General features: G+C 37.0%; 1 protein-coding gene across 1 annotated transcript; it reads left to right on the top strand.

Moving 5' to 3' along the window:
* Positions 1 to 647: 647 nt before the first annotated feature.
* On the top strand, positions 648 to 19,964 carry tbc1d2b (TBC1 domain family, member 2B). Its single transcript, XM_084396344.1, has 13 exons — positions 648 to 1,118; positions 3,770 to 3,914; positions 6,562 to 6,727; positions 7,766 to 7,938; positions 8,836 to 9,062; positions 11,232 to 11,624; positions 12,093 to 12,203; positions 12,394 to 12,590; positions 13,566 to 14,060; positions 15,255 to 15,372; positions 15,887 to 16,072; positions 16,384 to 16,505; positions 18,122 to 19,964. The coding sequence occupies exons 1-13, from the start codon at positions 780 to 782 to the stop codon at positions 18,315 to 18,317; spliced, it is 2,868 nt and encodes a 955-aa protein (XP_084252470.1). The 5' UTR covers positions 648 to 779; the 3' UTR covers positions 18,318 to 19,964.
* Positions 19,965 to 20,337: the final 373 nt, after the last annotated feature.

Below are 20,337 nucleotides of genomic sequence, written 5' to 3'. Positions count from 1 at the left end.
CCATTATGCACTGTAAAAAAATTCTAACCTCCCCAACTCAAAATTTTCGAGTGACTGGTCACATCTAAATTTTTCAATTGGCCCAAGTGAAATTCTGTAAATTATACAATTAAATTTACAGAATTTCACTTGGGCCAATTGAAAAATTTAGATGTGACCAGTCACTAGAAAATTTTGAGTTAGGGAGGTTAGAAATTTTTTACAGTGTGGCCAGCGTGTTTTGGAGAAAAACATTTATTTTATAATGTGATTTACCCCCACTTTCAATTCTTTTACTTCAATGAAAGGTTAGATTTTTGCAAATTTTTTGAATGAAAGATCAAAAGGATAAACAATGCAGATTTATTTTTTACAGCCATTTTTTATCATATTTATCAGGGGTGCCATCAATTTTGACCACCACTGTATATATGTGTGTGTTAAATATTATATAAAATAAAACAACAAAATATTATATGATATTATATTATATATTTTGTTTTTTACATCTTTATTATTATTATTATTATTATTATTATGCTATATTAATTAGACTGTATTATACTATATAATTTTGATTCTGTTTTCTCGCTTTATAATATGTTTCTTATGAATCAACCGTACTACGAGTGAGTGTTTATACATTTTTCATTTTCCCCAATACTAACGATAGCTTGTGCAGCAAAACTACACGTCCCATCATCCTCTGCGAGAGCAGCACGAGAATGGAAGTCATGTGACGTCATGCGGATGGAAACTTGTGTCCGCTGTCGCTGATAGAGACGAAAGTCCAGAGAAAGATGCATGAAGAGGATGACAGCGCTGCCAATCCCAGCAGGAACTCTCGGATCCTGGCGACCAAGTCCTTGGATGTGGCCGATTGCGATGGCACGAAGGACCAGAACTCCAAATTATGCGGCTACCTGAATAAACTGACAGTGAAAGGGCCCCTGAGAGGCTTCAAAACGCGCTGGTTTGTGTACGACCCCAGGAAATGTTATTTGTATTACTTTAAGACTCCTCAAGACGCCCTTCCACTGGGACACATTGAGATCGCGGATGCTTGTTTCAGATATGATGTGGAGGTCGATGAGGGGCTTTTTGAGATCCACACCGAGGGGAAGGAGTTCCTACTGAAGGTATGTAGATATTTTACTTCTGCCTGTGTCAATAAGAACCAACAGTTCTCCATATTCAGATTAAAAGCACTGGATTTATTGGCTTCTTTATGAAAGACTATTTTCTAAATGAACTTTAACGGAGTGAAGTGACTGTGAGAATATTCTAGTGCAACAAGTGGTTATACTGACCATCCTTAAAGTGACCTACAGTAAACCAAAATTGTGCATAATTTAATATTTTCCATTTTATAATATATTAAAGAGAAAATATTGCATATCATCCACGATTTTGGTGCACCATGCTTGCATATTTTTACATATATATGTATATGTGTGTGTGTGTGTGTGTGTGTGTATATATATATATATATATATGTGTGTGTGTGTGTGTGTGTGTGTGTGTGTATGTGTATATATGTGCATAATTTTACCTATATATACAATATGTATAATTAACCTATATAAAACAACTATGCATTCATTATTTCTCTATTTATGTAAGGATGCATGTAGACAGAAGGGAATATTTCTTTACACAAAGCACACTGGCTCAGTCATTCAGCTGTTGTTAGGATACAATATAACATGCTGGACTCATCTAAACCTCTTTCCTCATGACTGGAGAATGTAGGACTATAACACAAGATTAATTGTGGACTGTGCTGTCTTTGCAAGCTCTGCAACAGTTTGGTCTTATTGCTGAACATGGAAAGCGGTTTATCACATCTAAAACTGTTCAGTAATGCAACAGGATGCTGCTTTCTTAACTTCAAGTTCTAGAAATTTAATTGTGCATAAAACTAGCTTGGCTTCAGGCCCTCATGACACTGCAGTGTAGCGATTTGTTATCAGGATCTAGGTTGAAGGAAATGTCTTCAAACGGATCTGAGCTGGCACGGGTCCCAGCATGCCTGTGCTGACAGAAGATGAGCAGTGTTTACTGCAAAACTTTGCATACCATGTAATGTAACATTGTGGAGTCAATGTCATTATGCTAATATTTTGTTCTGTTGACTAATTTGTTCAAAGCTATATTTAAAATGCAATGCATGCATGTACATTTATTTTCTTGAATACAAGTTTTTATGATAAGCATGTCTTAGTCTCTGAATTCAAATGTATTTTTAACACTTAAATGCATGATTTTTCGCCGACTAGGATCTATATCTAACACGGATGGTGTTATAGATTGATTGATTATAGAGTAACAATTACAGAAGAATAAAATTAAGCATATTTTGTTTTCTTTTGGAGCTTGGAAGGGTTCAGTTTGAGCAGATGTTCTGTTAGAGCTCATTTCCCAGTACATTCAGCATCTGCCCCCTATTATTAAAACTATTATTTTCAACATCTTCAAAATCAATATTTTGAATACTGGCTCCTTCTTCACCAGCTCCACCATCAAGTGACAGTGACACTGATATTAGATTGCGTTCAGTACTTGCTCTGCTGTAAATCACTGAGCCATTTCAAGTTTTGCTGATGATACTTCCTATTCTTTTGTTTTCTGCCTGCAGTAACTATGAGTGAAACGTCACTTCATCATTGTGTATAAGACACTGAACTGCACTTATTCAGTCATCAAAAATGTAATTATTGTTGTGCAGAAAAATATATACTAACACTGTTACACACCTCAGGTCGTTAGCGACCCTATACAATTTTTACACACACAAAAAAAATAACATAATTTATATTGTTTAACAATGTTATATTGTTTATAATGAATTAATTGAGGAATACTAAAAAGGTTGATGTCTAACTTTAAAAAATGAATGAGGAGGAGGGTGGTGGTGAATAACGTCCCGAGTCACCAAAGACTCTAGTTATGCGTATTAAGGGTTAATATGTACATAAATATACAGTATGTGGTAATACAACTGTCCCAATATTATAATGAAAATAAAAAAGCCTCATTAAAAAAAGGAATTCCTGGAAAGAAAACCTCAAGTAGTTTGAAATAATCCTTTATTATTTTTTCTTAGGGAAAAGAACAAAACCGCTTATGTCATGTGGTGCATCCAACATATAAAAAATAAAACATGAAATTATATAATAGAGGTCTCCTGAATGACTGTTTCAAGTCAGTACCGTTTATTAAATTTCAGATGATTTTGACAAAGCAACGTTAATTAAGAAATGTCATGTGGTGCGACTCCCCCAAACCGTAATGGTATTTCATGATATGTGTAAACTATCTTTTTCAAACTGAAAAATGTATTGAAAAACATTTTTGGAAATATTAAGATGTGTACACCCGCATGTATTCAAGATTTAAGGAAAATGTTACACCATATGACATTTTTAGAGGCATTAAATTGAAACTTTTCTCGAAAATGGCATTAAAGACTTTCAAAACCAGATGAATCCAACATAAATATCACCAGTACATTTCTAAGACCTTGGGTTTTTAAAATGATTTTCTTTATTGTGGACACTAATTTACCATTTATTAAGGTTTTTCTGTTTTTAAATGTGTTTTGATTCTGACAGTTAAAGAGCAACTTCATCACCAAACTGGAACTGAGAACGAAACAAGCATGATTATTCTCAAAGGGGACAGTCACATTCACACCTGACCCTGTTCCTCCGAAGACTGCTGTTATACCACAAAACGACAAGCAAAAATAGAGCCTTGGTTTCACTAGAGCCTACTGCTTTTTTTGCAGGCACCCAACAGGCAGGTGATGCATTACTGGCTGCAGCAGTTACAGCAGAAACGATGGGAGTTCTGTAACATGTCTGGCCACAGAGACAGCTGGTGCTCCCCCACCCCGTTTCATGCACATACGGGCCTGGTGGCCAAAGATGCAGGTGAGATTAAATGGAGAAGTGAGCTGGCCGTGACGAATACACAATGAATACACAAGAAAGATAAAAATCAGTTTTTGATCATGTCCTCTATTCCTATGTGGAATTTTCTATTGTCAACCTGTAGTTTGTTTGCTACTGATCATGTGAGGTGAGTCAAAGCTCATACTGTAAATGCACATGACGACTCAGTCCGTGTGACACCGTTTTACATATTTTCCAGAAAGCATGTGTGTAAATATAGAGGTGGAAAGTTATTGTGTATCTGTGAGTACATACTAGGGATGGTTATTGACACACATTTCATGATTTGACGTAATTCCAATGCACAAACTTCGAAACGATTCACTTGGATATATATCAGATGCAGTACATGTCAGTTTTTCTCAAGAAAAAAAAAAAAACTTTCTCAAGTAATGCTGTAAACTATAACCCTGTCAGTTGCTCCATTACTAATAATAAAGGTAAAAAACAACTGATTTGTATACCAACAATAAAGTTATAATAATAACATTTTAATTCTATTTTTCTAATCCAATTTGTTGTTGAATTATAAACATTTAAAGGTGGCTGTTAAAAAAACTTTTTATGATGGTAAAAATATAATGAGTATGGTAATATAGTGAATATATTTAGCATATATAATATAATATAAATATTATATATATGAGCACACACACACACACACATATATATATGTATTTGTATATGTGTGTGTGTGTGTGTGTGTGTGTGTGACTGTATGTGTGTGTGTGTGTGTGTGTGTGTGTGTGTGTGTGTGTGACTGTGTGTGTGTGTATATATATATATATATATATATATATATATGTGTGTGTGTGTGTGTGTGTGTATTTGTGTATATATATATATATATATATATATATATATATACACACCACACACACACATATACACACCACACACACACACACACACACACACACACACACACATATGTATGTATATGTGTGTAAGCTTCTATGTTAAATGTGAAAATATTACAAATCATTTATATAATAATAATTAAATGTAAATAGAACTTTTTTTTTTTGTTAAAATAAATAAATAAATAAATAAATAAAGAGGTAATTATAAAGAAATAAAGGGTACTTTTTTATTTTATTTTTTATTTCCCTCTCCTTTTAATGAGGGACTATAAAGGGTTTAGACAGTTTTGTGGTTTCTCCTCCGAGAATGTCTGTAGCAGTTAGCATTATTTTTGAAGTCGAAAAGGCAGAACCAAAACAAAAAGCGAGTGCGCTTCCTCCTTATTAGTGTCAGTTTGCAAGTCATTAGCAATTCATTTTTAATGAACAGAAAAAATGCACCTGTGAATTTCTCTCTGCATTAGTCAATAAATTCAATTGATCAGCATAGTTGTTACTGACCTTTGTAATGTAATTTGTTTGCAACTTTTGCATACGCAGCATGATTTCACATGCAAACAACGTTCAGGAATGTTTCAGCGAAATGATAGTAAAGTAGAGCTCATAGTCTTAGTATCACAATAACTTTTGTTACGCAGTCAATGGGAGTACAGCTATATTTAGAACTGTAAATGTGCTTTACACTTGCTAAAATGTAGATATTCGTCAGCAACATTATTATTGCACCATGAAGTCTATAGCGGTTTCTGATACTTCCTGACTGTATTTTCATACATGGAGATCTTAGTATATAAAAGTCTGTTTGAACAGAGTAGCAATTTTGCCAAAGTTCTGTCATTTATTCTGTTGTATTTATGTACATTACATAAATATTTGCTTAAATGCATATTCTGGCAATACATGACTACATAAATATATGTTGGAATAAAACTAACAAAGGTAACAGGGTTTTATTTATGTAACAATTTTAGACTTCATTTAGACATTACTAACATTGTGCATGGCACTACAATATACTTATGAGAAAGAGAATTTATTTCTTATATTTCTATAAATATCTGCTGTACAATAATAAATGATTTACTGTACAAACTCACAGTAACATGGTTGATCATTTAGGATTGTGGACAAATAGGAGACATAGTGATTCACTGTGTTACATATTTTTGTCCACAATCCAACATTTTTATTAGAAGACATTTTTGTGCTTGCAGCATTCACTTCCTAGAAATATGATGATGTAATTTTGACAAGTTTATGCAACTGTAGTTTAACTGTAGAGAAGGGAGATTTAATGGTAACAGGTTTGCATAACCCAGGGAAATAAACCTTTTATTTATTTTTTAAAAGTGCATTATGTAAATCCAATGGAATGTAAAACTTAAGTTTAACTTAAAAGTTATTTTTATAAAAATCTGTGTATTTGTGCAACAAATTGTCAACCCTGTTACCATTATTGGCATTGATAAAAACAATAGAAATGGTTTATTCTAATGATTTAAAAAAAATCCCTTTATTGGCACATAATATTAAAAGTTGCATCATTTATGGTTAAAGTAAATGTTTGCACATAAGTTAATAAGGGTCAATAAAGCCGTTTTGTAGACTCAAACTATTTATTTCTCTGTTGTGCAAATTGACTGATGTGTGGCATTAAGGACACATCTTGGATTGATGAATGACACTAAGAAAGGTGCCAGACTGTGACGGTTGATACACACAAATGAACACCGATGACTCAAACCGCGAGTGTGTTGTTTTAGAAGCGATGCTCAACGAGAAGCCCAACGAGAGCATGGAAAGTGTTCGGAATGACTTTGCTTTGGAGATGGACAATGACGGGCTGGTCGGGCTCCAGTCATCACGTAACCCTGTGGCACAACCTACCGCAGCTCTCAACTCCCTCCGAACCTGGGGCTCCGGGCTCAGGTAGGTCTGCGAGACTCGCACTAGAATGGATGTTTATTGTTATTGGACATCAAATTGCATGTAGAGCAAGTACTAAAAAAAAACAAAAAAAAAAACAACTACTGTAATTATGTGTATAATATAAAATCAAATTTTCATGTTTTTTTTATTTTTGCTTTATTATGATCTGGAATTAAGTGATTAAATCTGACCCATTCCTTAAAAACTTGCAATTTGGATCAAAACAACATTTAATCCTGTTTTGCACACAGTATAGCATATAGACGTACATTTGTATTTGTTTTTTAATAGCCTTCAATTTGATTAAATTATTATTATTTTTAAATCTGCTTTATATTTTCTTAATAATAACATAGTGTAATTCATAGAATTATTTGATATCAATCTGGTTACTAACACATTGTACTACACATCCCACTTAGTCAGTATGGTTAATTTATTTGGGGAATTGTGGTTGAAACGGAAGAATTTTCCGCTTTTAATGGTCTTTATTTATGCATTTATAATTATAAATTAAGTTAGATGTACATCTACATCTTGATTTAGAATTGTTCATATTTAACTACTTTGACGACTGTTGCCACGTGTGATCTCTTCCTCAAACTTTCCAAAAGACTTTGGATCTGTTTAGATGACGTAATACTGAAGCCGGCCAAAGGACTGAATCTGGATTTCAGCACTGATAAACAAACTAAACCGGTTGGAAATGCTTCAGCAGCAGCTCTGTGTTAGATTTTAAGAGGCTGGGAATAGAATACTTTGACCCCTTATGCAAATAAAAGAAGTCATGTGAGATTGGTTTAAAAAACGATGATCCCAGAACATGCTGATAGCAAGATAAATGTACCACGTATTTCTTTATTATCTCAAGGTTTGGAATTAACCATTGCTATGTAACTCAAATGAACATTTTACATCAAGTAATGTTATAATATACTGTGATTGAGTTATTACTTTTGCAGATGGCATGAATTTTGCTCCTCCTTACTACATTGTGTGAAAACAATGTGTTTTTTCATTCCTTGTTCGGCCTATCAGAAATAGCATGTCTCACCTGCGGCCCGGCCGAGGAGGAGAGAACAGACGCAGTGTGTTTTACACAGCCAGCAATGAGGACTGGGAAATGGTGGATCCTCCAAACAAGGACGCACCGGATCACAAATCCCCAGCAGACAGCCAACGCCGGGAGAGCCCATCTCACTTTCACCGATGTAAGATCATAATTCAGAGATTTAACTTAAAGGGATACTCCACTTTTTTGGGAAATAGGTTCATTTTACAACTCCCCCAGAGTTAAACAGTTGAGTTTTACCGTTTTCGAATCCATTCAGCCGATCTCCGGGTCGGGGGGTCCCACTTTTAGCATAGCTTAGCATAATGAATTGAACCGGACAAGACCATTAGCATCTCTCTCAAAAAAAATGAACAAAGAGTTTCGATATTTTTCCTATTTAAAACTTGACTCTTCTGTAGTTACATCGTGTACTAAGACCGACAGAAAATGAAAAGTTGCGATTTTCTAGGCTGATGTGGCTAGGAACTATACTCTCATTCCTGCGTAATAATCAAGAAACTTTGCTGCCGTACCATGAGTCCAGCAGGCGTAATGATATGACGCAGCACATGCCGCCTGATAATAGGCTACTGAGCTGGGGACTATTATCAGGTGCTGCGTCATATCATTACGCCTGCTTCACCCATGGTACGGCAGCAAAGTTTCTTGATTATTACGCAGGAATTAGAGTATAGTTCCTAGCCATATCAGCCTAGAAAATCGCAACTTTTCATTTTCCGTCGGTCTTAGTACACGATGTAACTACAGAAGAGTCAAGTTTTAAATAGGAAAAATATCGAAACTCTTTGTTAATTTTTTTGAGAGAGATGCTAATGGTCTTGTCCGGTTCAATTCATTATGCTAAGCTATGCTAAAAGTGGGACCCCCCGACCCGGAGATCGGCTGAATGGATTCGAAAACGGTAAAACTCAACTGTTTAACTCTGGGGGAGTTGTAAAATGAGCCTATTTCCAAAAAAAGTGGAGTATCCCTTTAATAAAACACAAATTATTCAATTGAAAGGCCTTTAAAAGTCACTCCTGACTGTCCACAGCCTCCATTGGCTCAGCGTTCACGTTTGATTTCCGCAACCCCTCGAGAATGAAACGGCCCTTTCACATGGGCTCTGGCAAAGTTAACCGCAGCGCCGAGAGCTCGCCGGTTGAGTGTAATGGGACCAAGACCTCTGAACTTCAGCTCTGCATTCAGAACCAGCAGGAAGAGATCAACCGGTTGCAGGAGCAAGAGAACAACCTCAGGGAGGAACTCACCAGTCAGAAGGTACAATATGAATAAATCTATTAGTGGTAGTTTTTTAAAGCAATCAGAACACTCTTAACTTTCGTCCTTAAAAATAAAAAAAAATCATAAACCATATTTTATTTGGATTGTGTCCTCGGCGGGCAGCGTTAGTATCAAATGTTAGTTTGCAATCCCATTCAAAATTTTCCAAAGTGTAATAATAACTTGTAAAATGTGTCTTCAATCATTTATTATTATTTTTTTTTTCATGTTGTAGTTTCCTCATTCCTTGTAATGCTTAGACATGGGGATTTCCCTTGTGGAAGTTAATGTTGACACAATATCTGATGATTCTACATTTGTAATTCAAAGCATTTTCTAATACCCACCAGAAAGCTTTGGTGCAGTAAATGCTTGCTACTCCAGTCATAAATTTCTGTGTGCTTTTCTATAAAGGTGTTAGCGGATCTAAAACAAGGGCCGTGAGAACCACAAAATGGGTACTGTTGTTATGTTTTTCCCTTTAGAGTTCCCCTTTGGCCAATAGATGTGCGGTTAACTTAACACATTAACAACTCTAAATAAGTATTCTGTGTAACATATATAAACAACAATATGTGGTTATTCATAATTACAGCGTTACTGATAACATTTTGTTAACCTTTTTATGATTTGCATACTCAAAATAAAAAAGTTTTCAGTTATTAGGTGAATTAGGTGTAAAGCCAGGGACACACCAGGCAGTTTTTGAGCGTCCGGCCGACTTAGTTTTTTCGGTGTGTTCCGCACCGTTGGCTCTAGTCAGACGCTGTTGGTTTTTTGGGCCGATTCAACGTGTAGAATCGGCGTCTGGTCGTCGATGAGAGAGAACTCTGATTGGCTGTTCAGTTTAGCAAACGAGTCAATGCACAAGAAATTGAGCAAAAGTGATGAGCATTCCAATGCATTCCAATGCATGAATATTTTCATTATAACATGAGCGGAGTGAAATAAAGAACATGATCAGCATGATTGGTATTCAAAACGGTTAGCAAGCGCTGCTTTGTTTATGGTTTGTATACCTGCAGTCTTAGTTTCGCTTTCCCTTTTTGAATATATCTGCTGAAATAGACAGTTATCTCCTTTACACGCAGGCTCAGAACGACCGTCCTAGCTGTAGTCCTTTCGGTGTGTTCAAGCACAGATTTTCCCTCCCGACGCAGGCGACAACACAATCGGCTTTCATCAGCGCTAGTTCTTTGGTGTCTGTTTGGTGTGTCCCTACCTTAATGAGACTGCTAATGACTTGAAATGGTGTTATGATTTATTAACAACTAAAAAAGCATGCTGAGAAAAGTATTTATCAAACCAAAACTTGTTCCAGCGAACCAATCGATCACTGGGTCTTTCTTCCTGGAGACTCGACGACTAATTTTGAATTTAACCAATGTACCTGTATTTCAATTCGATGTCATATTTAAGGTTCCGTGTGCAGACTCTGGAAACTATTTTTACCATGCAAATTGAATGTTTGTACAGAATAATGGTTAACTTTGATCTTCATGTTTCTTTTTTGTTGTATCAGTATTTTGGTGATAATGCACTGGTCCATGAAGATAAAAGACCATTGAACGCTGAAGGTTATCATTGCCTTTCTCCAAAATGTTGATCTAATTAGTAATACCTAATACAATACCAGACCGTTCTAGGGTCAGGATGTAACATAAATGACTTTCGACTTATACCGGACAAGCCCCTAAATTATTTTGACCCAAGTTAAGGGTCCTAGTAAAGCAAGTGTTCTGAAATTTCTTGATATTTTTTTTTTTGTTTCCCAGACAAAAGTAATAAACCATGAATGAGTAATTTAGTCAATCTGAAGACAAGAGCTCAATGACTCAAATGGAGGTCTACATTTTCTTAACTGGTTCAAATGCAAGGGTAGCCAACCCCACTCTTGGAGGGCTACCTTCCTGCAGACTTTAGATCCAATTCTGCCTTAACACACCTGCCTTTTATTTTCTAGTTCAGATGTGTTTGTTTTAATCTAATGGATTACAGTAAACTTTGACCTCAGGACTTTAAAGAGTGATCAGTGATTATAAAGGATCCCCATTTTGCTTGATCAGATCAGTTGGTGTGTGTCTGAGTTGTGTAAGTAACTGATGGGTCACTGTGCTCTGCTGAACTATATTAGAAGCATATTCACACCGTATTTCCTTCTACCAGGAGTTGGTTCGTCTTCTACAACAAACACTACGTAGCTCCCAATGCGATTGGCGTTCCACAGTGCCTCCTGGGAACATGGAGCCTCACAATCATAACGAAGATGAGACTGAGGTGAACAAAGCCCTGACAGAACGGGACACCCAGATCAAAGATCTCTGTGGTCATATGGAGAGGCTAGCCTTGGAGAAGGAGAGTCTTCAACAGGAGTTGAAAGGTTTGAAGATCAAAATCGGGGAGATAAATGAACAGCTGGGCATGCTCATGGAAACCATTCAGGCCAAGGACGAAGTCATAATGAAACTTTCCCAGCAGAGTGACGAAGGAGGAACCCAGTCAGCTGAATGCAACTCACCTAGTGCAACTAGGGAACAACAAGAGTTGGACAGCCTGAAGGTAGTACAAGAACACTGTTACATGTACTTCCCAATCAGTAGATCTGAATGTGTTTGTGAGATTATTAATAGCTTAGGGTGAAATAGATCTGACATTGGCAACAGTTGCATGCAATATTAAGGCATGAACAAGTCAAGTCAAGTCTTGAGAGTTTTATCATAAGACAAATTCAAGTCTCAGATCCTTTTTGGTATTAGTTGTCTGTATATTCCAGGTTAGTTTCATGATAGTTGTGGATTTTGATGTCATGGTTAACTAATAAGTATATTAACATGGTAGGGGTTGGAATTGTTGGGTGTTGGGTAACAACTGTTAAGTGAATCTATTACAGAAATGTAAAATAATATTCAGATTTAGTCCTTTAATACTTTCAGTTGCTTGTCCAAGCACAGTAACAGTACATACCTGTAAAAGTTCTGATTATTTTTTGTCTTACATACAACTTGTTGGTTTTTCACACTTTTCCAGGACAGTCTTCAGGGCTACAAATCCCAAAATAAATTCTTGAACAAAGAAATTCTCGAGTTGACAGTCCTGCGAAGAAATGCTGAATCCAGAGAGAAAGTGCTAGAGGCAAAGGTCTGTGACTTCAGCTACTCAATGCACACAACCTTCCTGGATGTTTTGTTTACGGATTCTTTCTTATGTGCCATGTTAGCATTTCCTTTTCCTTTCCCCTGGCATTCCACTATCCATTGCAAGGTTGTCTATGATGTCTCATGATTTTGTTTGCTGAGGAATCATTTTTTGTTCTTTGCGCTTTCTACAGTACAACAGTTTGGAGGCCAAGATGTGTCAGGTGGAGAGCAAGTACCTGGTTCTACTACAGGAAGTGAAGACTCCGGTGTGCTCCTCCTCAGAGCAGACCCATAGTGGAGAGGTCATCACCCGCTTACTAGAAGATGCGCTACAGGTGGAGAGGGCAGACCAGCAGGAGCACCCTATCCTCAAACCCAACGCTGTCAGGTATCATGCCCACCCCCCATGATAATGAAGTCACAAACATGAAAAGGTTGGCCGTCCTTGTTTATGTCAACATAAATTCAGTATATTCAGTAAGTTGGCAAAGAATATACCTTATTCAGAGCAGCGCCATGGCAGGTATGAAAGCACGGCTGTGAGAGATAGACTTACCGTGTTTTCAATTGCATCTGCTGTAAAAAGCTGTACTTCTAGATCACTTATAATTTTCCACAGCTCATATTGTCAGGAGTTTTTTGTCTACTTAAATTCCTTGGAAAGATATTTTGCAGTTTTTTGTCAGCAGAACAATCCAAAAACATTAAATAACAGCACAACCCACTGAAGAGATGTATGTCATTCCCGTTAAAAATCAAAGATGGCACTGCTGTGAATAAGGTCTATTGTTATTCATTTCATATACAAAGAGTCCAGTCATAGCAGAGGTCATATTGCATATTGCAGTCTTAAAGGTACAGTAGTAAAAACATTTCAGTTTAATTGTAAGAGAATGTATAGAGATGATCAAGTAAGAAACCTTGACTAACATTACAAGAGGACGTATGGGGAAATGATGATGCAAATTTATGGTTTTGGTTACTGAAACAAACATGGTAGATTTCAGTTTTCTTTTGTTTACTTTCATTTTTGTGCTGCCACACTTCTAAAGATCCCATCTTCAAACATGTTTGGTCATGTTAGTGTTTTTCAAATGCTACTTGTCTACAGGAACAGGATGTTTTCTTGCTTCCACTAAACATGTCATGCTCTTCCTAAGTGGATCTATCCTAATACAAATGCTTGATTTCAAGTAGTTGTTGGTTTCAATAAGTTCTTTTGACAACTCACCAACTAGATTTGTTGTTTTGCTAATGTCTACTAGCTTACTTTTGAAATTGGGCTTAGTTACTTTTAAAATTGTTGCCTCGTGTGTTACAAATTGTACATATAACCAGTGATCATGTTACCTTTCTCATATAGTGAATATGACATTTTTGGCTTCAAAACTGTCCCGGAGGAGGAAGATGAGGAGGAAAAAATTGAAGCAAAAAAGAGAGCGCTGGACCTGAAGTCTCTCTCCCTGACAGACCAGGAGACATCAGTCAGAGTGAAGTGGGACAACTACCTGGCCATCACCATGAACAGAGAGATGGTTCGATCTCCAGAGCTGAAGGCGTTGATGCGAAGCGGGGTACCCCATATCCACCGTTCCAAGGTGTGGATCTGGTGCGTGAGCTTCCATGTGAAGAAGATTCGTGACAGCCAGCCGAAAGACTATTACCAAAACCTTCTGTGCACGGCGAATGATAAACCCAACCCGGCCTGCAAGCAAATAGAGCTCGATCTTCTGCGGACGCTCCCAAACAACAAGCACTATGCCTCTCCTGACTCAGATGGCATCCAGAAACTCAGGAACGTGCTACTGGCTTTTTCTTGGAGGAATCCCGATATCGGCTACTGCCAAGGCCTCAACAGGTAGCAGATCCAAATGATTCCATCAGCTCTTGACTTCATTGCTGGGGTGTTTGTATGTCTAAAGTGAAATCAGTCCTTAAATCTTAATAGGCCCTTTGAAATCAAATTGTACGTTTTTTTACTTTTGGTATGAATACAGTATGTTGGCCTTAAAGGGTTAGTTCACCCCAAAAAAAAAGAATTCTGTCATAAATTACTCACCCTCATGTCATTCCAAACCCGTAAGACAGTCATTCATCTTCGGAACACAAATTAAAATCTTTTTGATGAAATTTGAGAGCTTTCTGTCCCTCCATTGACAACTACACAACTACCACTTTTACGCTTCAAAAAGTTAATAATTAAAATCCATGTTACGCAGCACGTTTGAGCTTCAGCAAGAACCAATGTGGTTAATTCTCGTGTTACGCAGCACGTTTGAGCTTCAGCAAGAACCAATGAGGTTCGTTCTGGAGTTACGCAGCACGTTTGAGCTTCAGCAAGAACCAATGAGGTTCGTTCTGGTGTTACGCAGCACGTTTGAGCTTCAGCAAGAACCAATGTGGTTAATTCTCGTGTTACGCAGCACGTTTGAGCTTCAGCAAGAACCAATGAGGTTCGTTCTGGTGTTACGCAGCACGTTTGAGCTTCAGCAAGAACCAATGAGGTTCGTTCTGGTGTTACGCAGCACGTTTGAGCTTCAGCAAGAACCAATGAGGTTCATTCTGGTGTTACGCAGCACATTTGAGCTTCAGCAAGAACCAATGAGGTTCATTCTGGTGTTACGCAGCACGTTTGAGCTTCAGCAAGAACCAACGAGGTTCATTCTCGCGTTACGCAGCACGTTTGAGCAAGAACCAATGAGGTTCATTCTCGCGTTACACAGCACGTTTGAGCTTCAGCAAGAGATTTGTTCTCGCGCATCAAGCAGATTCAGTTGAGCTTCTTTTTATGTTTGCTGATCATTGTTTATATGTGAATATCAGAAAATTTGGACTGAACCCCTCAATTTATATGGATTAGTTTTACGATCTCTTTATGGAATTTTCGAAGCGTCAAAGTGGTAGTTGTGTAGATGTCTATGGAGGGACAGAAAGCTCTCAGATTTCATCAAAAAGATCTTCATTTGTGTAACATCAACACATTGAATAATGCTGTGCGTTTCAAGGCACTTAAATTGGCCATTAAATTATTTCTGATTATAATTTTTTTCAGGCTGGCAGCTATTGCTCTTCTGTATTTGGACCAAGAAGATGCTTTCTGGTGTCTCGTGGCCATTGTGGAGGTTTTCATGCCACGTGACTATTACACTAAGACACTGCTAGGCTCACAGGTACCGTTTCAACATTATTCATTCACTCGGATGAGAAAAATCCCCCAAAACTCTGGGCTTTAAGCATGTCTTTGTTTGCTGGATATCATATGACTCATGAGCAGCAGGCTAACAGCACGTCTCTTTTATATTCTGTCATCTGTCACAGTGACTTTTTAGGTTTTTAGGTTCCTTTCCATCGTCAAGACATTAATATACTTGCTGAGCAAACTTTACCACATTTTGACCTTATACAACATGAATACTCTCTTGTTTTACCAAAGTTTGGGTTACTAACCTCATGATCATATATGGAGTGACTTGCCAATTGCTTTTCAGTTAAAACCATTTTATTGGCACGCTTCTAGTTATGGCTTGTCATTGCTGACATGCGACTGCAGCAGGGTCCAAAATATAATATTTAAAGTGACTTAAATATATTTTGTATTCTTTTTCTTAAAAATCTATATTTTTGTCCTGTTACAAAATGGTTTTGGTTCGTTAACCGTTTTGATTTGTCTTATTTTTGATGTAGGTAGATCAGCGTGTGTTTAAGGACCTGATGTACGAGAAGTTACCCAGGCTTCATGCTCATTTCGAGCACTATAAGGTAGACTTCTCTCTCATCACCTTCAACTGGTTCCTGGTTGTGTTTGTGGACAGTGTTGTCAGTGACATCCTCTTCAAGATCTGGGACGCTTTTCTCTATGAGGGACCCAAGGTATGGTGGATTAATGCCACATATTCCTTAAACATAGAATATAGTGATACCTACTTTTTCCCTTGAAGCCTGCTAATCATTACTCAGTTTATATGACTACAAAAGCAAATGATGTGAAACATTTACTAACAAACCTAAAATGAGAATTGTAAATCCTTAAATGAATGTATGATTATGATACTTAAAAATACAGATGATAATACTAATACTCACCTTTCTTTTTAATTTCCATAATGAGTCTGATTGTTTCAGGGTGACAGTAGTCCTCCATGATTGCTGACGCACTTTGGTGTTTCTTTTTACCTTGACAGATAATATTCCGATTTGCTCTTGCGCTCTTCAAGTACAAAGAAGAGGAATTTCTAAAGCTCCAGGATCCCATGACCATTTTCAAGTACCTTCGGTACTTCACACGTACCATCTTGGATGCAAGGTGCGTGCAATCATGAAAACACAATCATTGCGCAACTTTGTTTTTATTAGTTTTGATTATTTGTCAAAATGGTGACTTAATAGTTACTATATGTTTATACATTTATTATTATATTCATTTTAATAAGTAGAAAATAAATATTTGAGTTTGTGTTTTTATTATTATTATAAATTTATTTAATTTTTTTATAGTTTAGAAATGTTTTGGAAACATTACAGTTGTAGTTTTGTGATTATTTATGGTGACATCTTGTGATTTTATTTAGTTTTTGCAGGAATTTTATTGTCTTATTTTTATTTATTGCTTGTATTTATTAGCAATTACTACTAGTATATATCATAAACATGGTGCTGGAAACATTCTTCAGAGATTTTGGTCCATATTGACATGAAATCCTCACGCGGTTGCTGCAGATTTGTCGGCTGCACATCCATGTTCCGAATCTCACGCTTCTCCACATCCCAAAGCTGCTCTATTGGATTGAGATCTGGTGACTGTGGAGGCCGTTTCAGTATAATGAACTCATTGTCATGTTCAAGAAACCAGTTTGAGGTGATTTGAGCTTTGAGACATGGTGTGTTATCCTGCTGGAAGTATCCATCAGAAGATGATACACTGGTCATGAAGAGATGGACATGGTCAGCAACAATACTCAGGTAGACTGTGGTGTTTAAATGATGCTCAATTGGTACTAAGGGGCACAAAGTGTGGCAAGAAAATATCCAACACACCATTACACCACCATTTTACATTTATGCATTTGGCAGACGCTTTTATCCAAAGCAACTTACATTGCATTTCAAGGTACACATTTACATTCTGACCAGTTCTTGCTTTCCCTGGGAATCGAAGCCATTACCTTGGCATTGCAAGCGCCAGCGCTCTACTGTTTGAGCTACAGGAGCTGTTGATACAAGTTAGGATGGATCCATGCTTTCATATTGTTTACACCAAATTCTGCCCCTCCATCTGAATGTACCAGCAGAAATTGAGACTCATCAGACCAGGCACGTTTTTCCAAACTTCTGCTTTCCAGTTTTGGTGAGCTCGTGCAAATTGTAGCCTCAGTTTCCTGTCCTCATCTGACAGGAGTGTCACCGGTGTGTGTTCTGCTGCTGTAGCTCTTCTGCTTGTGAGTTCAGAGATGCTCTTCTGCAGACATCGGTTATAACCAGTGGTTATTTGAGATCCCTTTCTATCAGCTGGAACCAGTCTGACCATTCTCCTCTGACCTCTGGCATCAACAAGGCATTTTCACCCACAGAACTGACGCTCACTAGATCTCTTTTCAGTCTCTGTAGATCTCTGTAAACCCTAGAGATGGTTGTGTGTGAAAACCCCAGTAGATCAGCAGTTTCTGAAATACTCAGACCAGCCTGTCTGGCACCAACAAACATGGCATGTTAAAAGACACTTCTTCCCCATTCTAATGCTCCATTTGAACTGCATGAGATCATCTTGACCATGCCTAAATGCATTGATTTCCTGCCATATGATTGGCTGATTAGATATTTGCGTTAACGAGCAGTTGAACAGGTGTACCTAATAAAGTGGCCGGTAAGTTTGTATGTATACACACACTTGTTCAGTACCATGATCATTTGTGTTTCTCGCAGGAAGTTGATGAGCATGGCCTTTGTGGACATGAACCCATTCCCACTGAGGCAGATCCAGAACCGCCGCACATTCCACCTGGAGAAGGTCCGTCTGGAGCTGACCGAGCTGGAAGCCATCCGCCAGACCTTCCTGCGGGACAGAGACACCACCCTGGACGGCCGCTCACTCATCAGTGACGACGACGAGGACAGCTGAACCACAGCCAACGAGGGAACAAAACCTGCTAAGCATTAGCCAATCACAATGTGTCTTATATCTTTCAATGTATTTCATTCAACAAACTGTGACTTCGAGAGACCAAAGAACAGTATTTCTTTTGATTCATCAAAAATGGATGACTTTTTTTTTCATCGTCTTTTAATTGCTTGACCAATTTCATCCATTTGTACATATGGACCAAAATCAGTATTAAAGTAACTAAAGTACTTGCATTTAGATAGTAATTATTGTGCGGGTGCGGATTGGACACAATTCTAATACACTTGCTTTATGCTGGACATATTAACAGACACCAACACTTTTCCTTTCAGCCGCACGACTCGCACTTATTAAACAGTTTCATTTGTTTACATACTATTGGTTATAATAGCAACACGTATTATATTGCATGATAATTTGATATAAATCACATTCAGGTTTACAAGACTTGCCCTTTTTCTAAGCATTCGGTACTGTTCATTTACAGTAATTTTAATAACTTCCACTTAATTCAGTGTCCAATCAAGGCGTGGAAAAGCACACATATGTTGCAAACACAACATTTCACAAGATAGATCGTCCTGTCTGCTCACGACATGATTGCCAAACCCTGCCATATCACAGAATGACATTTTAACATGTTTCTCACAAGTATCAGCTCAGTTTTAGAAGCACAATCCACATTTGCTGTTGCCTAATTGGTACATTTATTGTTTAGGTGCATTTGTTCCACGGCATGTGTCTGTGGTCTTCTCTTCCATTTTAAATATTCTAACAAAATATGTATGTTGTTATACTTATAATTTTAGTCTAAAATCCACAAAAAGCTGCTTAAAATGAAGATAATAATATGGAAAATGTGAACAAGTTTTTTTTTCTTTGTCATGGGTTCCACGCATGTGTTCATTTTGTGTCGTTACTGAAATTCACTTAAAATCGAAAATGGAATAAGAATCCATAAGGGCCTGTATAATAAGGGAATGTACATCTAAATGAATAGCACTTTTCTTAACTTTCCATGCACAATTTGGCTTTGAAGTCATCTGTTACACACATGTATGCTTGGAAAAGCTACTTCCTTTTAAATATCAGTGCATGTACTTCTACTAAGTGCAGTCAATTAATCTCTTCTACGCCATTGCATCATGATAATACACATATTATACATTTTAACACCTGCTGTCATGACAAACAAAACCTGTCTTTGGTTTTTGAGAGCTGGTCTCTCTGATTGACCATGTTTTTTTACATGTAGGACGTAGATTTTGTCATCCACATTGCCATTATAAAGAAAATTTATTCTTTATGAGATACATTTTAAGACAGTCTAATCCCTCATTTACATTTTTATAAATAGAAATTTTGGTGTAAGACCTGTTGGAACATTCATTGTTCCATAAAATCTTTCATATTACCCATGTTATTCAGCCATCAAATATGTTTCATGAGCTATATGTCTTCAGTGAGTAAGCTATGGTTTCAAACCGTCTTTGTTGCTGTTTCTCAATGCAATGTGTTGAGCAGACCTTTGATACAAAATTATTGAATTCTTTGAAATGTTACTGAAACTTACATCATTATAATCCTCCAATACTGTTGTTTTTTTTACTTATGCATGATTTCACAATAAATTTCTATTGCATAAAATTGTGTTTGTGTAGTTTTTATATACAATACATCTTTACAGCCAGTCTCAGTAGTTGCGCTCTCCATGAACAATATCAATTACAAAGGTCTTCCTCACTGTAATTTTTTTTTGCTGCAATTAGTTATACCAACTTAAAATTTGTTGAGATAACTAAACAACTAAAGTTAACTTAATATTTTAAGTCAAGCACGAACACATACTTTTTTAAAGTTGAAACAACACATTTCTTATTCTAATGTTGAATTTTAGTTGAGTGTAGGCCTACATGATAAATAGTTTGACAGGAAATACTGCACAACAATAGAGTTCCTGTTTTGTGATGGTTATGTACTAAAATACTAAATCTTGCAGCATCTCAAATATACTACT

This window comes from Rutilus rutilus, assembly GCF_951802725.1.
Source record: "Rutilus rutilus genome assembly, chromosome: 23".
Classification (NCBI taxonomy): domain Eukaryota; kingdom Metazoa; phylum Chordata; class Actinopteri; order Cypriniformes; family Leuciscidae; genus Rutilus; species Rutilus rutilus.
The sequence above is the reverse complement of the archived record's forward strand: the minus strand, read 5'-3'. Positions and strand labels throughout refer to the sequence as shown.

What these genes read in the sequence shown, in the direction of transcription:
- tbc1d2b (XM_084396344.1), top strand. Translation starts at nt 780, where the DNA reads ATGCATGAAGAGGATGACAGCGCTGCCAATCCCAGCAGGAACTCTCGG. An exon ending in CCCATCTCACTTTCACCGAT is followed by an intron (nt 7,939 to 8,835) that starts GTAAGATCATAA and finishes GACTGTCCACAG; the next exon opens with CCTCCATTGGCTCAGCGTTC. An exon ending in CGTACCATCTTGGATGCAAG is followed by an intron (nt 16,506 to 18,121) that starts GTGCGTGCAATC and finishes TGTTTCTCGCAG; the next exon opens with GAAGTTGATGAGCATGGCCT.